The 21,152-nt window shown below is 35.2% G+C and overlaps 1 protein-coding gene and 1 long non-coding RNA gene across 4 annotated transcripts; one reads left to right on the top strand and one right to left on the bottom strand.

The window, feature by feature from the left end:
- Positions 1-8,056: 8,056 nt before the first annotated feature.
- Positions 8,057-11,477, top strand: LOC132615386 (uncharacterized). Its single transcript, XR_009572679.1, has 3 exons — positions 8,057-8,214; positions 9,266-9,413; positions 11,263-11,477. It is a non-coding gene; the product is annotated as an uncharacterized LOC132615386 (long non-coding RNA).
- Positions 11,478-14,682: 3,205 nt separating this feature from the next.
- Positions 14,683-20,668, bottom strand: LOC132615601 (uncharacterized). Of its 3 annotated transcripts, XM_060330213.1 has the most exons (6): positions 20,558-20,657; positions 18,842-19,287; positions 16,623-16,841; positions 15,736-15,825; positions 15,430-15,534; positions 14,683-15,181 (listed from the first exon to the last, which is right to left on the bottom strand). In XM_060330213.1, the coding sequence occupies exons 2-6, from the start codon at positions 19,190-19,192 to the stop codon at positions 14,963-14,965; spliced, it is 984 nt and encodes a 327-aa protein (XP_060186196.1). In that variant the 5' UTR covers positions 19,193-19,287; positions 20,558-20,657; the 3' UTR covers positions 14,683-14,962. The 3 variants fall into 3 exon arrangements, with proteins under 3 accessions (XP_060186196.1, XP_060186197.1, XP_060186195.1); XM_060330214.1 differs by lacking the exon at positions 18,842-19,287 and having other exon boundaries at positions 20,558-20,668; XM_060330212.1 differs by lacking the exon at positions 20,558-20,657 and having other exon boundaries at positions 18,842-19,713.
- Positions 20,669-21,152: the final 484 nt, after the last annotated feature.

Below are 21,152 nucleotides of genomic sequence, written 5' to 3'. Positions count from 1 at the left end.
TATTAAAACGAGTTTAGCCAAGGTGTGTAACCGCATCCTTGAGTTATTAAAAAAGGTCTCGAAATAAGATGTGTAACCACATTCTTAATCGAAACAAACGTCTTAAAACGTGCCTAAAGCTCGTCTAGCGTTAAAGGCAATTATTTGTCTCTAAAATCCGAGACGCTTTATTTTATCATTTCACTCTTTCAACAAAGGGTTTTGAAACATAGTCATGCAAAGACTTTAATTAACTAGAAACAATATTAAACACAATGAAAATCCAAGGAAAGAATAGACCTTCATTTTTAGCAAAAATAACGTCTTTATTGTATTGATTGAACCTTCTAAATAAGCAGCTACATCAACTCCGACCATCGGAACTTTGACGTGAAATGAAATCGTAGAGGAAACCTCGAACCGTGGACGACAACCTCAAACAACCCCTCAAACCAGAAAACTTAGAACTTGACCACAAATGGACTGTTTTGGATGAACTCGACTTTGACCTCTTCAAGGAAGCTATTTTGGAGTAAAGATGGTTCTGTGTGGTGGTATTCAGGGTGATTTTGGGCGGTGGCTGTTTGGACTGGTTTTCATGATGTTCCTTTTTTGAGTTATGCTTGGTGGTTTGATGGTGTTTTGGTTGACGACGTGGCGTCGGAGAAGAAAAAAAAACGAGGGAAATGACTTCTTAGTGTAGAGCTCACGTGGTTGTTGAAGGGTGTTTGTAGTGTGCGGCTGAGTCTATCTAAGTTTACAAGTGGTTTAATGGTGGGGATAAGGGTGACGATGAACAGGGGTTAGGGTGGTTTAACAGTGGGTGTTTTTGGTGGTTTATGTTGGGTCCATCCCATAATTTGAGGAAGGAAACATCTCCCTCATTTTAAGGAAGAAAACAAGGAAGAAAACATTTCCCTTGTTTTGAGGAAGAAAACATATTCCTTGTTTTAAGAAAGAAAACATCTTCCTTGTATTTGGCAAATTGTCAAGTGCTTGCTTAAGTCACAAATGACATCAATAGGTTCATTTCATCCCTATAAATAGGGAAGCCTTCTATCATTTGTAGCATAACCAAGAGCAAGAGAGAAAAACAGTAAGGAAAACACTTGAGTGAGATATAGGTATTAAGTTTAGGATTGGTTTTTTTGTAATAGTTGAGTGTGAAAGTTGCTCCTCCTATTGTAATTCTATTCCGGTTATGAATAGAAGACATTTCCAATCCTAACAAGTGGTATCAAGAGCTTGGTTAATCTTCCAGGCCAATCTTTAAAAAAAATTTGTCCCAAAATTGTGCTCAGAGTATACCATTAGAAAGATCTCGTTCCGAGGATTCCGAATATATATTTTTTGAAATTTTTCGACCACCGGAAGGCCTCCAAAAGTCCAGTCAAAGTTTCTCTGTCCACCATCGCCGCCACCGCTCCGCCACCTTCCGGCCACCAGCTCGCCGGAGAAGACGACCGGAGAAACCCGATCTGACCCAGTAACCCATCCAACCCGACCCGTTTTGTCCAGACCAACCCGTTTGACCAGAACCAGATCTGGTCAAAGTCCAATTGCCACATCATCCTTTTGTTGACTCTTTCAACCAGCCAGTGGTTAAACCGGCCCGGTTCGGTTTGAATTAGTGCAGCCCGGTTCACTCTGTTTTTTGTCCGGTTTTCAGATTAGTCAGACCGGTTCCCTAGGTTTTCGACCATTCCGGATTCAACCGTGAGTCCCGTTTTGCCTGACTCTGCTTCCATAGTCCAGTACAAGCAGATTAGGTGCACTTTATCATGGAGAAATCATCATCGGATACCATGATTCCGCTAACATCCTCAAATTATAACATGTGGAAATCCCGTATGGAGGACTTGTTAAATTTGAAGGATTTAGCCGAGCCGCTCGAAAATAAAGGTGCCAAACCCGACAAGAAGACAGACGAAGAATGGGCAAGAATGAATAGGAAAACGGTCGCACAAATTCGACAGTGGATTGACCATAGTGTATTCCATCATGTCGCGTAGGAAACGAGTGCTTACAAACTTTGGGAAAAGCTTGGGAGCAGTACAAGCAAAAACGGCTCGAAATAAAACATTGTTGATGAGGCGATTGGTAAATCACAAGCTACGTAGCGGTACCTCTGTCACAGAACACACAAGTCAGTTCCAAGATCTCGTGAACCAGCTAAGTGCAGCCGAATGGGTTCTCAAAGATGAAGAGCAAACAATATTGCTCCTAAGTTCTCTACCTGATAGCTGGGAGACTCTTGTCGTCACTCTCAGTAATTCCGCCCCCAATGGTAAGGTGACCATACAGATGGTCACGGACGCCTTAATAAACGAGGAATCTCGAAGAAAAGAAGCCGGGGTAGATCAATCATATGCCCTTGTTTCTGAAAATAGTGCACGTAACGGAGGTAGAAGCAGAGGTAGAGGAAGAGGCCGAGGCAAAGGTAGAGGTCGAGGTCAAAGTAGAGGAAGATCTCAAGTTTGAGGGAGATCACGAGAGCGGGGAAAGTCCGTCGATACCAACACTTGGTTCGAGGGCTATTGTAACTATTGTGGTAACTATGGCCACAAAAAGGTGGAGTGTCGAAAGCTTAAACGGGAGCAGCCTCAAACTAACCAGAGTTCGAGCAAGGAAGATGGTGAGACCATGGTCACCGTGTCACCAGACATTGCACTTGTTACATGCGGAGAGGAAGCATGCCTACACGTGGGCACAAATGATATTGAGTGGGTGATTGATACTAATGCATCATTTCATGCCACTTCACACCGGGATTTTTTCAGTACTTATAAATCTGGAGACTACGGGGTTTTGAAGATGGGCAACACCAGTTTCTCGAGCATTTTTAGCATTGGTGATGTGCACTTAAAAACCAGCAATGGAAGCTCACTTTTGTTAAAAGAGGTTCGGCATGTTCCGGATCTGAGATTGGATCAGATCTCAGGAGTAGCTCTGGATCAACAGGGGTATGGAAATCTGTTCAAGGATGGTACGTGGAAGCTGTCCAAAGGCTTTATGGTGATTGCTAGAGGACATATTTGTGGTACTCTTTACAAAACCTATGTAAAGTTGTATCGACCGAGTCTCAATGCAGTTGAAGAAGAGACATCGCCAAACTTGTTGCATAGACGATTGGGCCACATGAGTTTGAAGGGATTGACGACTCTTGCAAAGAAAGAAGCCATCTCAATAGATAAAGACGTAACTTTGGATCCCTGTGATCACTGTTTATTCGGGAAACAACATACTTCGTGACATTCATCGACGACGCATCACGGAAGGTTTGGGCTTATTGTCTCAAATCTAAGGATCAAATATTTGATCGTTTCAAGACATTCTATGCTATGGTAGAAAGGGAGACTGGAAAGAAGCTGAAATGCCTCCGATCCGACAATGGAGGCGAGTACAATTCCCGGGAGTTTTTGGCATATTGTGCTGAACATGGGATCAGACATGAGAAAACAGTGCCATGAACACCACAACATAACGGTGTAGCTGAAAGAATGAACCGCACTATTGTTGAGAAAGTCCGATGCATGCTCAGTATGGCTAAACTGCCAAAGCCATTCTGGGGCGAAGCTGTTCTGACAGCTTGTTATCTTATAAACAGGTCACCTTCAGTCCCATTGAACTTTGAAGTTCCAGAAAAGATATGGTCTGGGAAAGATATTTCATATTCTCACTTGAAAGTGTTCGAGTGCAAGGCATTTGTGCATGTATCCAAGGAGTTGAGGCAGAAGCTTGATCTCAGATCAACTCCGTGTATCTTTATCGGCTATGAAGATCAAGAGTTCGGATACAGGCTGTGGGATCCCGAAATGAAGAAAGTGATTCGAAGTAGAGATGTCGTGTTCTATGAAAACCAGTTTCATGAGTGTGCTCCAACAGTCAACAAGCAACGAAGTTATCATGCTCCAGATGATGTCCCTGAATCACCACTCATTCCTCTCAACAACGAGGAACTTCATGATAATGTCCATGATGAACAAGAAAACATTGATCCGGCAGATGTTGATGATGATCAAAACGAAGAAATTCTTGAGCAGGGGGAGCCTTCACCCCAAGACGCAGCTGGAAATAATCAAGTTCGACGTTCTGCACGAGGGTTAATCCCTCAAAGGTCATACTCGCCAACATAATGGATCCTTCTTACCAGCGAGGGGGAGCCAGAGAGCTTTCAAGAAGCTTAATCTCATCGTGAAAAATCCAATTGGCGACAGGCCATGGAGGAAGAAATGAATTCTTTACAAAAGAATCAAACATATGAGTTGGTGAAACTTCCTCCGGGAAAGAAGGCCTTGAAGAACAAATGGGTATTTTAGCTCAAGAAAGATGTTAGTGAAAATATCGTGAAGTACAAGGCAAGGCTCATAGTCAAAGGTTTCCAACAGAAGGAAGGAATCGACTTTGATGAGATTTTTTCGCCGGTTGTGAAGATGATGTCTATCCGAGTGGTTCTCGGATTGGTGGCAAGTATGGATCTTCAACTTGAGCAGATGGACGTGAAAACAACTTTTCTGCATGGTGATTTGGAGGAAGAAATATACATGGAGCAGCCCGATGGTTTCCGAATCCCAAAGAAAGAGCATCTCGTTTGCAAGTTAAGGAAGAGTCTCTACGGTCTCAAACAAGCCCCAAGGCAATGGCACAAAAAGTTCGACTCATTCATGCTGAAACATCAATACAAAAGAACAACTGCAGATCATTGTGTGTACTTGAATAAGTTCCCCGATGGAAAATTTATCATCCTTCTGCTCTATGTGGATGATATGATGATAGTAGGCCAGGATGCAACTATGATCAACAACTTGAAGAAAGATTTGTCTAAGTTCTTTGATATGAAAGACTTAGGCCCTGCACAACATATCTTGGGCATGAAAATCATTCGTGATCGAAAGGCAAAAAAGTTGTTCTTGTCACAAGAGGAATACGTTGAATGTGTGATCAAAAGGTTCAACATGAAAAATACCAAGCCTGTTGGTACTCCACTAGCAAATCACTTCAAGTTGAGCAAGGAAAGTTGTCCTTCTTCCGAAGAAGAAAAGAAGAAGATGAAAGCAGTGCCCTACTCTTCAGCAGTTGGAAGTTTGATGTATGCAATGGTGTGCACAAGGCCAGACATTGCTCATGCTGTCGGTGTTGTGAGCAGATACTTATCAAATCCAGGAAGAATACATTGGGAAGCTGTCAAGTGGATACTACGGTAACTGAGGGTACATCCAGACTATGTTTATTTTATGGGGGAGCTAAGCCGATTTTGGAAGGTTACACTGATGCTGACATGGCAGGAGATTATGATAGCAGGAAATCAACTTCGAGTTATATATTCACATTTGCAGGGGGAGCTGTGTCATGGAAATCCAAGTTACAAAAGTGTGTAGCACTATCAACCACAGAAGCTGAATACATTGCCGCAATTGAAGCTGGGAAGGAGCTTATGTGGCTGAAACGTTTCCTTCAAGAACTGGGTTTCCGACAAGAAGAATACACAGTTCATTGTGATAGTCAAAGCGCTATGGATCTTAGCAAAAACTCGAGGTACCACTCACGCACAAAACATATTGACGTTCGATATCACTGGCTCAGAGAAGCAGTCGAGCAACATGAACTGAAGCTCTCCAAGATCAACACAAACGACAATCCTACAGACATGCTGACCAAGGTGGTACCGAGAGACAAGTTCGAATTGTGCAAAGAACTTGTCGGCATACACTCAAACTAAAAGCCAGTGTACCCTCCTTCAGGTGTATGGGACTGGAGGGGGAGATTTGTTGGGTCCATCCCATAATTTGAGGAAGGAAACATCTTCCTCATTTTAAGGAAGAAAACAAGGAAGAAAACATTTCTCTTGTTTTGAGGAAGAAAACATATTCCTTGTTTTAAGGAAAAAAAACATCTTCCTTGTATTTGGAAAATTGTCAAGTGCTTGCTTGAGTCACAAATGACATCAATAGGTTCATTTCATCGCTATAAATAGGGAAGCCTTCTATCATTTGTAGCATAACCAAGAGCAAAAGAGAAAAACAGTAAGGAAAACACTTGAGTGAGATATAGGTATTAAGTTTAGGATTGGTTTTTGTAATAGTTGAGTGTGAGAGTTGCTCCTCCTATTGTAATTCTGTTCCTGTTATGAATAGAAGACTTTTCTAATCCTAACAGTTTAATGGGTTTAGGAGAAGATGATAGTTTACTGTAAAAAGAATAAAAAAACGAAGAAGATCAAGATTGTGATGGCTCCTTTTTTTTTTATTCAATCCCCCCCCCCCCCCCCCCCCCCCTTTCTCTCTCTCTATATTATCATTCCCTATATATGGATGTTGTGTATTCCTTAGGTATTAGTAGCTTGAAAAAAAAAAAGAAATCCGAGGGAAGAAAAAAATGGATTGTATGCTGATGTCCCCAAAACGTGAAAGTGCCGGTGTCCTTGTGTGTGTGCCCCTTTTCCTTTGTTTTTTTGGCGGGTCCCACGCCCAACAATAATACCCCCTGTCACGTTTTCCTCCCCATTTTTGTGATAAAATTTGTTATAACTTTTTTCATTTTGTGGTGAGGTGGTATATTTTTGTGGAAGAGTGGAGTGGTGAGCAAGAATTATTCTAGGTGAGGTGTCAAAATGGGAGTGGTATCATGTGTGAGTTGGTTAGGGAAAAAGACAAAAGTAATGAGATATTTCTTGAATTATCTAAAAGAAAACTTAAACTAAAATAAAATATTCTAACTAATTTAATGAAATAAAATATCACCCAAAATATTGAAACGAAATCAAAATGACAAGAAAATAATTCTCCCAACTAAATAACACTATTACAGTAGCTTAAAACTATTTATAAAACTCAAAAGTTGTGAGAACTTTAGAAACTAAGAAAACATATTTTTTGGGAAATTTTCTTTCTTTTGTTGCAAATTAAAACATAACTTATATTCTAAAAATAGCAAATATTTTTTGTTCTTTTTGATTTTCGCAAATAAGCCTATTAAATAAAAATAGAATACAATCGACACGTCAAAAATTAAAATTAAAAGAAATATTTAAACACTATAAAGTGAAACACCCGGGGAGGGTCAAAATTACGTGTCTACACATGATTCTAGCGAATATAGAAGAAAAGTTAATGAGTGAATCTATATTTAGTATAGATATATTATAGGAATATTTTCTAGATTATATGATTTTTTTATAATTTAGGATAAAATAATTAAGTTCAACATAAAAAGGTTATTATAATGTAGATTCTATAAAAAATTCAATTAATTAAGAAAAAGGCAAAAAAATGTTAGTATATGTTAATATGCATCTTTGGAAGAGAAAAGAACGCTTAAAGCAAGAACAATTAAATTTCAATGGCTTTTCAGTATTTTTTTTGCATGCTTTAATTTGAAAGAACATATACAAAAGTATCTTGTAATATCAAAAGTTTTAATTATATATGATATGATATGATGATGATGATATTATATATCATAATATTTTAAATAACTCTTAAAATATTCTAAACGTTTTCATCATTTTATCTTTTCTAGTTAGTTGGCTTGTGGGTTCATCATAAACATTATCATATTAGTTCAATGTCTATTAAGTGACTATATAACATTATTGACATAATCTTTAAAGAGAACAAGTATCACGATGGAGCAAAAAAATTTGAATGCAATAAGTGTGGCATGCCATTTGATACGCTAGCCTAACTTAATCTGAATTATCCTATAATCGATTAGTTGATATTCGTAATGTATTATCTACTGGTCCAATTACCGAACTCATGTCGTCTTTCTACTAATTCGACTTATCAAGATTTGCGCCACATAAATTGTTTTAAAGAAATAAAATTAAGATCTGAATTTTAGAAGGAAATATAATTTTATGAGATGATTAATAATTCCGAGAAATATTCGAATCGCTTCCATTTTATCGAAGGTTTACAAATAGACGCTTAGGTAGTGATTCTGTGATATTAATTGTATTTTTGAATAAAACGTTATTACTTGACACTGACCTATCATATAAGCTAAATTGGTTAGTAAAGTATGAAAGCAATCAATGCTTAACCAAATTAAATTAGAGTAAGATAGCATTGAATGTTTTTCCTCTTTTGCAATATTTGATTTCTCACAAAATACAACGCAAGAAAAAACAATCTTTCATTTTGACAGACAAGTCTTAGGTTTTCTCGGGTTCTTACAACTTTTGACTGCCTCAACGTGACACAACTGAAGCAAAACAAGAACACACAAAAAATGGTAAAAAAAATTCTTCTCATTTTTTTTAAAATTTCTTGGGGGTTTTTGTTTGATTTTCTTCTCCCATTTGTTGTAATTTCCTTTTACATCTCAATTCCAAATTAGTCGAATTCAGTTATATGAACCTTTCGTATCATCCAAAGGGGTTTCATCATGATCTGATCGTTGACTGTCAAACTACCACGATCATTCTATTTGTTTGGATTTTTAAAGTACTAAAATTTGTGTCTAATAGGAGCTTTAGACAAAAGTTTTTTGTTCCTTCTAATTCTTGCGGAAGTCCCAAAAAGGTAGGGATATCCGATACTTATACGGATGAAAGTGATAGATATCCGACAAAATAATTGAGTCGTGTGCAAGTTGGTCAGAAAAAAATCTATAAGAACCGTGGACTTTTACTTTTCTGAAAAAAAATCTATTCCCGTTGTTTGTACAATTCAATTATGATTACTTTTGCCACTACCTCAATTACTTTGCTTGTTCTTGTTAAATGTTAAATCTTTTTTACTTATTTAACCTATCCCTTAAAAAAAATTCAAAATCGGAGCTTTTGGGAACCCGACATCGTAAGTTGACCACATTTCTTTTTGTCATAGATGCATTTATGTTTCTATACAACATAGTGGAGGTGAAATTGTTTTTTTTGAAAAACACTAGAAAGGTAAAACATTACTTGGGAAACCTACTGAAATGTACCCTTTGACAATCTAGTTTACCAAACATGGCCGTGGTATACACTGCCTATACACTTTGGTTGTATAGGTAGTATATATGCATGTATATGTATGTATATTATATGTATAGGCATGTATATTATATGTATAGTATTATATGTATATGAATGTATAGTGTATATATATATATATTTAGTGATTGGTGATAATGATATATTTAGTGATTGGTGATAATGATATTTTCCCATCACGATTATAACATAACAATAACGACTTGTCCCGTAGAATTGATCAAATTGCGCCAAGCTCACGCGAACACCACGAGTACATAAATGATAATATGACTTGTCTTTTTTTTCTTCTTCAAAATTTGGCAGACTACATCAAAAAGAGTTGCAGAGAGGAAAGTGGCTAAGTTTGAGAAGAACATAACAAGGAGAGGATTGAATCCTCTAACAGGGAAGAACAAAATGGAACCAGCACACATTGTTCTTGCACTCTTTGCTGTTTTGGTCATTGGATCTTGTAAGCTTCTGTAATCTTTAATATTAAAAGTCATCTCTAGTTAAATTTCTTCACTCAGCTTTGTACGTTTCTATCGAATGCTTTTTTTTCTTGTTAGGTTGTCAACCAAATTTTAGAAACTCAAAAGTTGTATATACATAGATTCAGACATTTCTATAACAACTATCCTCTATATTAACATTTCATTATAACAACCAAGTTTCTTTTAAAACTGATTTTTCATATTATGTTATCTTACTGTATATGTTCAACCCACTATTGCAGCTAAAAATATATTTATACAAACGACATCGTTATAGAGAGTTTTGACTTAATATAAATAGTTAATGTGAAATATCCTATGTTGCTCGGACTCTTAAAAAATATCGATGGGTGCGTGTCGGACACTCCAAAAGTAGTGCATTTTTGGAGATTCCGACACGGGTGCGGCAACTTAGGAAATATCACTATATCTTCTATGACATTTGAGTTTGAACAATAGTACAAGTACATAGTACATACATTTTCATTTATGCATGTATCCAGGGCCGAAGCTAAAGGAGGCAAGAGGATTAATCGGATCTCCTTCGTTGAAAAATCGTACTATGTAGATAGAGCAAAAACAAAAAATTTTAGTTATATATGAATTGTTGAATCCCCTTGATATAAGAAAAGATTTTAGTGAGTGGTAAAAACCCGTTCAAAAATCCCCTTGTATATACATAGATTCAGACATTTCAATAACAACTATCCTATATATCGACATTTCAATATAACAACCAAGTTTCTTTAGAAACTGATTTTTCATGTTACGTTATATTATATGTTCTCTATTACACCAACTCGCTATAGCAGCCAACCAAAAATATATTCATACAAACGACGTCGTTGTAGAGAGTTTGGACTTAATATATATAGTTGGTGTAGGATATCACTATACCTTCTATGACATTTGAGTTTGAACTTTAGTACAGGTGCATAGTACATACATTTCCATTATGCATGTATCCAGGGCGGGAGCTAAAAGAGGCAAGGGGATTAATTGAATTTGCTTTGCTGAAAAATCGTACTATGTAGATAGAGCAAAAACAACATTTTTTTAGTTATATATGAATTGTTGAATCCCCTTGATATAAGAAAAGATTTTACGGAGTGGTAAAAACCCGTTCAAAAATCCCCATGTATATACATAGATTTAGACATTTCAGTATAATAAATCCTATATATTGACATTTCACTATAATAACCAAGTTTCTTTTGAAACTGTTTTTTCATGTTACGTTATATTATATGTTCTCTATTACATCAACTCGCTATAGCAGCCAACCAAAAATATATCCATACAAACGACGTCGTTGTAGAGAGTTTTGACTAAGTATATATATAGTTGGTGTAGGATATCACTATACCTTCTATGACATTTGAGTTTGAACTTAAGTACAAGTACATACATTTTCATTTATGGATATATCCAGGGCCAGAGCTAAAGGAGGCAAGGGGGTTAATTGAATCTCATTCGCTGAAAAATCGTACGATGCAAATAGAGCAAAAACAAGATAGTTCTTATTGAATGCCTTTGATATAAGAAAAGATTTTAGTGAGTGGTAAAAAACCGTTTAAAATTTTATTTAGGTCGTAGGTTCAAATATTAGGTATGACGTATGCTACTTAAGTATGTTCTTGAATCTTGTATGAATTTCTAGCTCCGTCGTCATTATAGTTCTCAAAGAATTTGCATGAACCTTTCACTTCCCATTAAATTTATCATTTCGATAAGTGTAAAAAGTGATCTTTTCTTTTTGGTACAGTATGAATTCTCCTAGTTTCTCAAATTGATAAATCCTTTGAATCTTTCCTTTTGGATGTGCAGTTGTTTTCCAGGTTGTGAAGATGGCAATTAATGGTGGGGTGCAATGAAGGTGGAAGCTTTTAATTTCTCCAGAAAAATGAAACTTTAAGTGCAGAAGCTTATCTTTTTAGAATTAATGGTTAAAGCTACATTTTCAAACAAACTATAAATAAGTTTGTGATAACATTCTCTCTTGCTTGGTTGTACTACCTTGTTATGTTAATTTCTTTTCCTTCTCTCTAATCTTTCTTAAGGGCCTATTTGGAAAGCCACCGGCTAATTGGAATTGGGCGTAATTGGATGTAATTATGCAGTTTGACTTATTTGTTTGACCAAATAATTATACACTTAGGTGGGAATTGAGTGTAATTGAGAGGGTGTAACTACACTCTCCAATTCTCAAGGGGGGGCCGAGAATTAGGTGTAATTACACCCTGTAATTACAGGGTTACTTCTTAGTTTCTTTCTTTTTTGTTTTATTTTAATTTCTTTTTTATTATTTTAAATTCTTCTTTATTTTTACTTTTTTATTATTTTTATTTTTTAAAATATATTTTTCTTTTATATTACATATCTTTCATTTTCTTTCTTCTCATTCCCAACTTTTACTTCTTGTGGTTCCATGTAATTGCTCGTATTTTTTTTATTTCTTTATTCATGTTGCATAACCATGTTATTATTCTAATTTTTGAAACTACACCTCTTAATATTAGAAAGAATGAGTCATTAACAAAATTGACAGATAATGAGTGACGTTATTAGAGTAGAATTTTGTTGTGTTTGAGATTATAAACTTATATTTTCCCTTTCTTTTGAATTATATTTACTTAAGTTACGTTGGAACTTACTTATGTAATGTTGGAATTTGATATAAGAGTATTATGTTAAACTTTTTCTTATGGATTTTAAATTTAGATTATATTTTGATTTTAATTTATTTCCTTTAGTATTATTGACTTGTTATTTCACATTACATGATGTTTATTTTTCACTTACAGTTGTTAACTTTCTTTTTGTCAAACATTTGAATAATGGTATGGCATTATATTTATGATTTTTTTCGTCAAACATCCATTCCATGATGTCTCACAAAAAAAAAGGTCTGCTTTTAAGTTTCATAATTAATTAGAATTAAAATATTATTAATTTGAAAAATACATATCAAGTAATTTTTTTAACAATATTAGTCACAAATATATGATTATTAATTAATGTATTTTCAAGAAACATGTGTTATTCAATAACTAATTTAATATCATTTATAAAGGCACATATTTTTAAATATTAATTTTAAATTTTATTTTTAAATTAAACTAACTGTGTAATTACACTTGTGCAACGCTTGTAATTACAGTGTAATTATATTTTGACAAACAAACAGGTCGTTGTAATTACAATACTGTGTAATTACTAGGCTGTGTAATTACTACCCTAGTAATAACACCAATTCCAATTACCAGGTGGCTTTCCAAACAGACCCTAAGTTTTCTATTTCCTTGTGATCAGTGGCGGATCCAAGATTCACTAAGAGGGTTCAAAAAATAAAGATGTAGTGTCTAAGATTTGAACTTAGAACCGCAAGCTAAATTTTGACCCCCTTATCCACTAAGCCAACCTCCAGTCTTGTGTTTAGGGAATTCAAAATTTATATATATACATTAAAAAAAAAAAAACTTATATATGCAGTATAATTTTTTGCCGAGGGGGTTCAGGTGAACACGCTCAACCCCCTTCTGGATCCGCCCCTGCTTGTGATTTCTGATTAAGTACATTGAATCTTCAATTACTGATATGTGCACTTTTGATTCCCTTTGATCGTAAATCACTAAACCTATATAAATTTTACGAATTCTTAAGTGTCAAACCATTCAGTTATCGATTCATTATGTTCAATTTGTACTGCTCCTCCATATTTGAGGGTAATATAGTTCTAAAAATAAGCTAAATATCATATATTTCTTATATAAAGGGATCAAAAATGCACATTTTAGTTAATTGAAGGTCACATGTGCTCAGTCAAATAATACAAGGACCAAACCCAAAATTCATTAATAACTTAAGGGCCAACGGTGCAAACAATAATTATGAAAAACAAAAGCCCACCCAAAGATATTTAACCATTTGAATTTGACAATCACAAATAATTTAAAAAGCGCGCGCACATACATATATAGAATACAGTCACATATCAAGTTTAAAATGTTAAGAAAAGATACTGATTACCATGGAAAATTTTGAAAGAGAAGTCATGTATCCATGGTAGATAGAAAAGGAAAAAACAAAAGGCTGAATTCAAAAGCAAAGGCAAATGCAGTTATCTCTAGGGCAGGGCATAAATATCGAAAATCGAAGAACCGAATTGAACTTCAAGAAACCGAAACCGAAAGAACCGAACCGAACTAGTTTGGTTTGGTATTTGGTATTCACCTTAAAAAAACCGAAACCAAAACCGAACCGAAATTTAAACTCAAATTTATACATTACTCAAAAAAATTAAAACAGTCCAGACACATTAAGTTTAAGCCCAAAAAAAAACACAATTGTAATAAACTCTTTTTTGCCTTTATATCCCTAATTTTCCACTTCAGTTGGGAAAATCAAATATCCTTAACAAATAAAGGTGACTAGGATGTGTCTTTAGGATTAATGTATGTCCTTTATGTGTTTTCTTAATTATTCTTACTATATGTATATAACACCTAGTAATCCTATATTATGGTTATGGTTTTCTGTTCTTGTGTATCCTGTTTGTTTGATTTTAATTTTAATTTGTTAGTTTTATGTTTTGTTACTTTTGAGAATATGAATTAGTGTAAATAGAATCGCTTCTAATATCATATCAAAAAAATCAAATTGAAAATATCGAAACCGAACCGAACTAAACTTCAAAAAACCAAAACCGAAAGAACCGAACCGAACTAGTTTGGTTCGGTGTTCGGTGTCCACCTTCAAAAAACCAAAACCGAAATAGCCAAACCGAACCAAAGAACCGAATGCTCACCCCTAGTTATCTCCTAGATTAGTGGCCATCAAATCTCTATCGAAAAAATCCTCTCTACTTCCTAAGGTAGGGGTAAAGTCTGCATACACTCTACCTTTGCAGACCTCACTTTGTGGGATTTAACTGGGTATGTTATTGTCGTTTGTAGTTATTTACACAAAGAAGCAATAGTTTTAGAGAAAAAATTTGCATGGTCCAAACAACTGCTTTCCAGTTTTTTGAAACCATAGATCATCTGGAGACAACGTGATCTAATAATAGTTAGAATATTTGAAAATACGACGGTCCATATCATCGAATAAATCTTTCCCAATTTAGGAGTACTTGTGTGATATCACTGATATGGCTATATTCTTAACCAGATTTAGTGAAATAGTCTTAAAAATGCATCCTTAGCTTGGTCTTTCTAGCCATTGTAGAAGGACCGCGTAAAACAAAAGTGCATCACATGATCTCATCATCTTATTATCAAATCATGCAGTTCATTGCAAGAGTTTGAAAAACATAACCATGACTAATCGGGTTCGATGGACTATTGGAAATAGGCCAGCATATCTTATAAGATACCAACAAAATATATGCTGAACAGGTACTTGGTCTATGACTAAGAGTGCAGAGCTGGCAGCTCAAGCAGATTGATTTACTGAAATATGTCGAGGAGAGAAGGGGACGGAAATTGACACGATGCATTCACCAAGAATCTTCAGGATTGAGGACAACTCAGTAGAACTTGCTGTGAACCTGCTTTTCGTATGTGCATTTTCTTTCATCAGATCTGCGAGCTACACGAGTTGCTTTGTTGCCTGTGTTGGAACATTGGCGGCAATCTGAGCTTTTAGACAACTTCCTTGCACAAGAATTGTAGCTGGCCTCATGATGCATGTGCATATTGTTTTTTACCAAATCTTTAGCATCAGGAGAATTGAAGTCCTCAAATTCCTAAAAGGTAACATGTTAGTTATTGAAACACGAGTCACCTTCTTTATATGAGCATAACACTATGTATCAAGAACATAGCTCAAAGCAATAGAAAAATTCAGGCTATCACTGATAACTTCCGAACTTTACAAATCTAATCCCTGAGCTTCAGAGAAAGCATCAAGTTCTTGCAAGCACATTTCATTCTCAATCCGCAAAGTATCTTGAAAATGGTTTTGCAGGTATTTCACGGGTCATGAGACACTCACCTTGGACTTTGTCTTGGCATAATAAGGTGTTAAGCAGGGGTTTACATCCTTGAGAAACATGTCATCTGGACTGCCGGGAATTGTATGATCCTCAGAGCTGAATTCCTAATAGAAACAAGAAAACAAATTACTCCCCAGAAGCGAATGCCTAACATGCACATTCATGTCAGATTTCTTTTGGAAGGATGATAACTTTGAGCAGAATAATTACATAAAAGGATATTATCTAAGCTATATCGGTAATTTTTTCACAACAAACTTCGTGTTGCATTTCAAAATTTTTGCACATTATTTAGATGTATATACCAGAGAATTAGCTGCTTCTTCTTGATCATATCCTGGAGGGCTATCAAGAGAATCATAGCTCCCTCTTAGAGCATATTTGTCTGCTTTGACCTGTGAAAATTATATTGTCAGACACTTCCTATAACAATCTAATGCTGGTCTTATGATAAAACCGAAGATATTTGCATTAATACATCCAAAGCATATGGAGACCAAACCAACGGACTTTTCAAAATCCCGGTAGCAACTGAATAGTTTAGCCTATCAGAAGGTAAATTACACGTTAAACCATATTTCTTCATGACATGAGAAACCAAAGAGCCAGCATCGGACTCCTTGTCTTTGTTTCACCTTACAAAGTGGACAAGCAAAAAACCTTCTTAAACAATATTTATTTCCATAGGCTATTTGGGTAATGAAATGATGCAAGATCCCAACATATAGCTTCCAAATAACCATTCATAAGAAAAGTAAGTGATAGTTTGAATTCAACAGGCAAAAGGGAAAATATTGAAAAAGTATATAACTGTCAAACCTCTCTTCTGGATATTTTTTTGGCTGCTATAGCAAGATGTTGTAATAGGGAACATATAATATAACATAATGTAAGGGTCAGTTCCAAATTAAACTAGGCTATTACAGTTAAATGTTGTTGTAAAGGATGACTATTATAGAGAGGTCTGACTGTATCAACTAGATCCATATAGTATTCTCCCATATTTTCATCTTGAGGAGCGAGCAGCAACCAAGAACGACACTGACTTTTTCATGTCATGGAGCCTTTTGTGGTTCATCAGTGAGGTAGAAAATCATATTCTTTTCTGTAATATCCTTATAGGACATCTTTAAGGTTCATGGAGCGTTCAACCAAGGAGATACTCTTTGGCAATAATGACTTATATTGTTACCTCAGCGAGATCTTCAGCTAGGCATTGGAGTTTCCCTGTAAGAGAAGTGACCTGCCTTTGAAGATTTGGTATAATCTGCTTTGCCTGTTTGAGTTCTGAACCCTGCTTTTCCAAAAGATCCTGAACTTGATAATTCATAACATCGGGGAACAGTATCGAACTTTTCAGTGACTTTATCTCTTCCCTTTGCTTTAAGCACAGATCCTTGAGCTTCTCAACCTGTCAGTATTATGAGCAAATCAGAAAATGAAGCAAAGAGATAACATATAAGCTCAAACTTCAATTCCTTCATGTAACCTCGGACGATTAACTTGATTCACGTTGAAAAATTGCAGGGAGGACAAAACGTATACAACTTTGGATTAGTCGCTTTTCTAGTCAAAGTCCAACACCAACCTCATAACATTGGAAATTCACAAAAAGAAGAAAATAACCACCATAAAAATTTAATCCACATTAAAGACTTGTATCAACCAAATCCACAACATACAAACACATTAGGTCAGAAATCAAGCATAAGTCCAACTCATTGAGACTCAACCACTATGCCATCAAAAATAATAACATCATCCCACATTTTGCAACCACATAATGCACCATCTTGACCAAGATAATTACATCATTCTTTTAGATTACAACAAATGCCATCTTGATCAGGAAATTTTTACGCAAATTTACACTATTCTTGAAAATTCACATATCAAAAGATAAACTCTTCGGCCGAAAATAGACAAAAAATTTACACCTTGACATAAACAACAACAACAACATACCCAGTATAATCCCACAAGTGGGGTCTGGGGAGGGTGGTGTGAACGCAGACCTTACCCCTACCTTGTGAAGGTAGAGGGGTACACCTTGGCATAAAATGTACCAAATAATTAAAAAGCCACAACTTTTGAACAAATTAAAGAAGAAGTTGTTGGTCAAACATTCCATTCAAAGTTAAGATGCATGGAGAAAGCTTCTCTTATGAAAATTTATGCTCCAGTAAAGAAAAAGGGTTAAAATTTCAAAACTATGTTAGAATGCAAGATTAAACTATATGATATACAAATATAGCACCTTTCTAATTTTTTTTTTTTTTTTGTTCAAGCATCAACTAAAGTAGTGTACGCGTATGTTCAAGTAGAAGCCAGGAATAACTCCAACTAAATCATAAACAACCAATGTGCCATCAAAAGTAAAATCATCCCACATTTTGCAACAATAAAAATGACATCTTGAACAAAATAATTGCAGCAGTTTTTAAGATTATAAACCTTCAATACCAAAGACCTCGATTACCACTTACACCTTCGCTGTTTTTTAAAAATCCACATACCAAAAACTAAAATCTTTGAACTGAAAAGCCAAAAAAATTGCAATCTTGCCCAAAAGTTTGCCCAAATAATTCAAAATGGCACAGATTTTAACCAAATCCCAAGCTGTTGATCGAACTATTTAAATCAAAGTTAGCCTCCAAACATTAAGCTGCACATTAAAAAAGCTACCCTTACAAAATTTTATGCTACAATAGCAAAGTTAGATCGAAAAGCAACAACAACAACAACAACAACAGCCCAGTGAAATCCCACATCTTGGGGTCTGGGGAGGGTATAATGTACGCAGACCTTACTCCTATCAAGGTAGGATGGCTGTTTCCGAGAGACCCTCGGCTCAATAGAAGCATAAAAAGGGGGTCAGATAAGGTTAAAAGATTTAAAACGATCATTAAAACTATATGATATACAAATAGAGTACCTCTCGGTTTTTCTCCTCAAGTATCAACTAAAGTAACATACGCATATATTGAATTAGAAACCAGGAATAACTCCAACTAATTCGTAAACAACCAATGTACCATCAAAAGTAAAATCATCTCACATTTTGCAACAATAAAAATGCCTATCTTGAACAAGATAATCACAGTATTTTTAAGATTATAAACCTCCTACACCAAAGACATCGATTACCACTTTCACTAAAATAACATTTCTTAAAAATGCAGTTATAATGCCAATTTACACCTCCAATGTTCTTTTAAAAATCCACATGCCAAAAACTAAAATGCCTTAAAGCTTGCATCTTGCCCTAAATTTTACCCAAATAATTCAAAAAGACACAGCTTTTAAGCAAATCCCAAGCTGTTCATCAAACAGTTTAAATCAAAGTTAGCCTCAAAAACTAAGATCCAAAAGCAACACTAAAACTATACATAATATACAAATTTATAGTACCTCTCGGTTTTTCTCCTCGAGCATCAACTTAAGCTCAATAATCTGATCTTCTTGCTCCTTATTCATACTTAACAGCTCCCTTTCACTTCTAAGTACCATTCCTAATGTCCTCGTATTCGCTTTAACCTCGGTTAACGCCTTTTTCGCGCTTCCTTCTTCTTTTTTCACACTACCAGAAGAACCTTTAAACAACTTCTTATGTAAAGAACTCAATCCACTACCCCTTTTCGCCGTTTTCTTTAAATCTTCAGCTATAAAATCCACTGGAATAACCAATTTCAAATCACCTTTTTTCTGTTTTGTCATTAATTTAGAAGAGTTGGATTTGTGTTCAACAAATTTCTTGACCATTGAGCTGAAATTGGATTGATGGGTAGTTTGAGTAACACCATTTGAACCATTCTTGATTTTGATTAGAGCACTGTTGTTGGTTTTTGGTGTTAAGTCTGTAGATGAAGAAGGGTCAGATTTAGTTGAAGATCTTGAAGAATCAAATGATGTTTTAGCATAGCGAGATGATGGTTTCATTGAAGACATTGTTGGTGTAAATTTTGGTTTTGGAGAGATTAATGTTTGAATTTTAGGACAGACAGAGTATTTTCTTGGTTTGTGTCACTGTGTGTGTGTGTAAGAAGACAGTTTGGCGCTGTCTGAATTCAAATTTTGGGGAGCGTTTACACTTGGGAGATTTTTGAAAATTAATTATGACATGATGCTTAATAATTGTACAATATTTTTTCTTTGGGATAATACACATGACCCCCTAAACGTTTGCTACATTTTCGTCTTACACCTCCAACTTTATGAGGGGTTTCAACTACCCCGTCGTTGTTCAAAATGTATATTTGACCGCCCACCCCTCCACCCCGCAACCTTACAATCAAAAGCTTCTATGAGACTGGGCTAGCGGGAAACACGCTTCACTCATAGAGTAACATGTGATAAAGGAAAAAAGGAGAAGAAATTCCAACCCCCGATCTAGAGCCTCTTTGGATGGGCTTAAAATAAGCAACTTATAAGTTCGAAATAACTTAAAAGCTAAAAAATATAAGTTGGATAGGCTAACTTTTTTTTTTTTTTGGCTTATAAGTTGCTTTCAGCTTATAAGCTGTTTTAGATAAGCTAAGTTAAACGGACCAAATTATTTTTTTAGATTTATTTTATGCACAAAATGACTTTAAGCTGGCCAGTCAAACACTCAAAAAAACTAAAAACAACTTATAAGTCAATCCAAACGGGCTCCTAGTCGTCTTCTTCTTCTCTGTCCCTTCGAGATTTGCTCATCTTTCCGAAACCTTGGCCCCATCATCATAATCATCTCCAAACTCCCCTACCCTCTTCCAAAACCATTTGCGACGTGTTGGATAACATAAATGCTCAACGCGAAATCCGAAAAATTGTAAAAATCCTATGTCCATATAGTTTTCTGGAATAATATTCAGGAAAAAAAGTAAAAATTATCCATGTATTATCAAGAAAATCACTAATATTATAAGTAACACCCCGATTCCTGAACTTATTCGATTAATTTCTGAATCATGATAGGAACTAATGAAAAAACCAATAAAGCAGTCATTTTTTCGAATATAGTGAATTGGGGTTGTTACCTAGCAATAATATCAAATGTTACTATCTTTATAAATGTTAATAATATGTTAATTAAAAAAAGCTCAATTGTAAGTAAGTAAGTAACACCACCCTGAAATAAAATGTCACCTGATCAACATCCATCTGCTCTCTATTATTATTTAGCTTTTGTGTTGCTTCTTCTTTATTATTGCTAATAGTAATTTGATTAAAAAGATTAGCCTTTTTGTATTTATAACGGATTTTTATTTCTCTTTGAAAATATTGGCTTCACTAAAAGCTAATAATAATTTTAGCTCATGGATTTCTGATTGGATTGGGCCGGTTCGGGTCCTATCCCATATGTGACTTGTCAACAAAGAATTCAACAGTGGACATCCGATTATTATTAAAAAAAATGAATTCAACAAATAAGTATACTTAAATACGAGAAAATTACTACTATTAAGAAGCACGGGTGGGGGCTCATTTTTGTCGTCCGTTGTGGCCCCCCAATGAAAAAAAATATATTTTGGGCCCCATATTAAACAGTCCATAAAAAAAAAATTATAAAAAAAAAAATTGTGGGTCCCATATATATTAAACAACAACTAATATTAAAAAAAAATTGTAGTCCCCATATTAAACACCAATCAGTATTAAAAAAAAAAACTGGAACCCACCACATTCAAACTCACGGGAAAAAAAAGTGGACCCCATATTAATAACATTAAGCAATATTACA

The sequence above is a fragment of the Lycium barbarum genome, chromosome 10 (assembly GCF_019175385.1).
Source record: "Lycium barbarum isolate Lr01 chromosome 10, ASM1917538v2, whole genome shotgun sequence".
NCBI classification, from domain to species: Eukaryota; Viridiplantae; Streptophyta; class Magnoliopsida; order Solanales; family Solanaceae; genus Lycium; species Lycium barbarum.
This window is presented reverse-complemented; position numbering and strand designations above follow the sequence as displayed.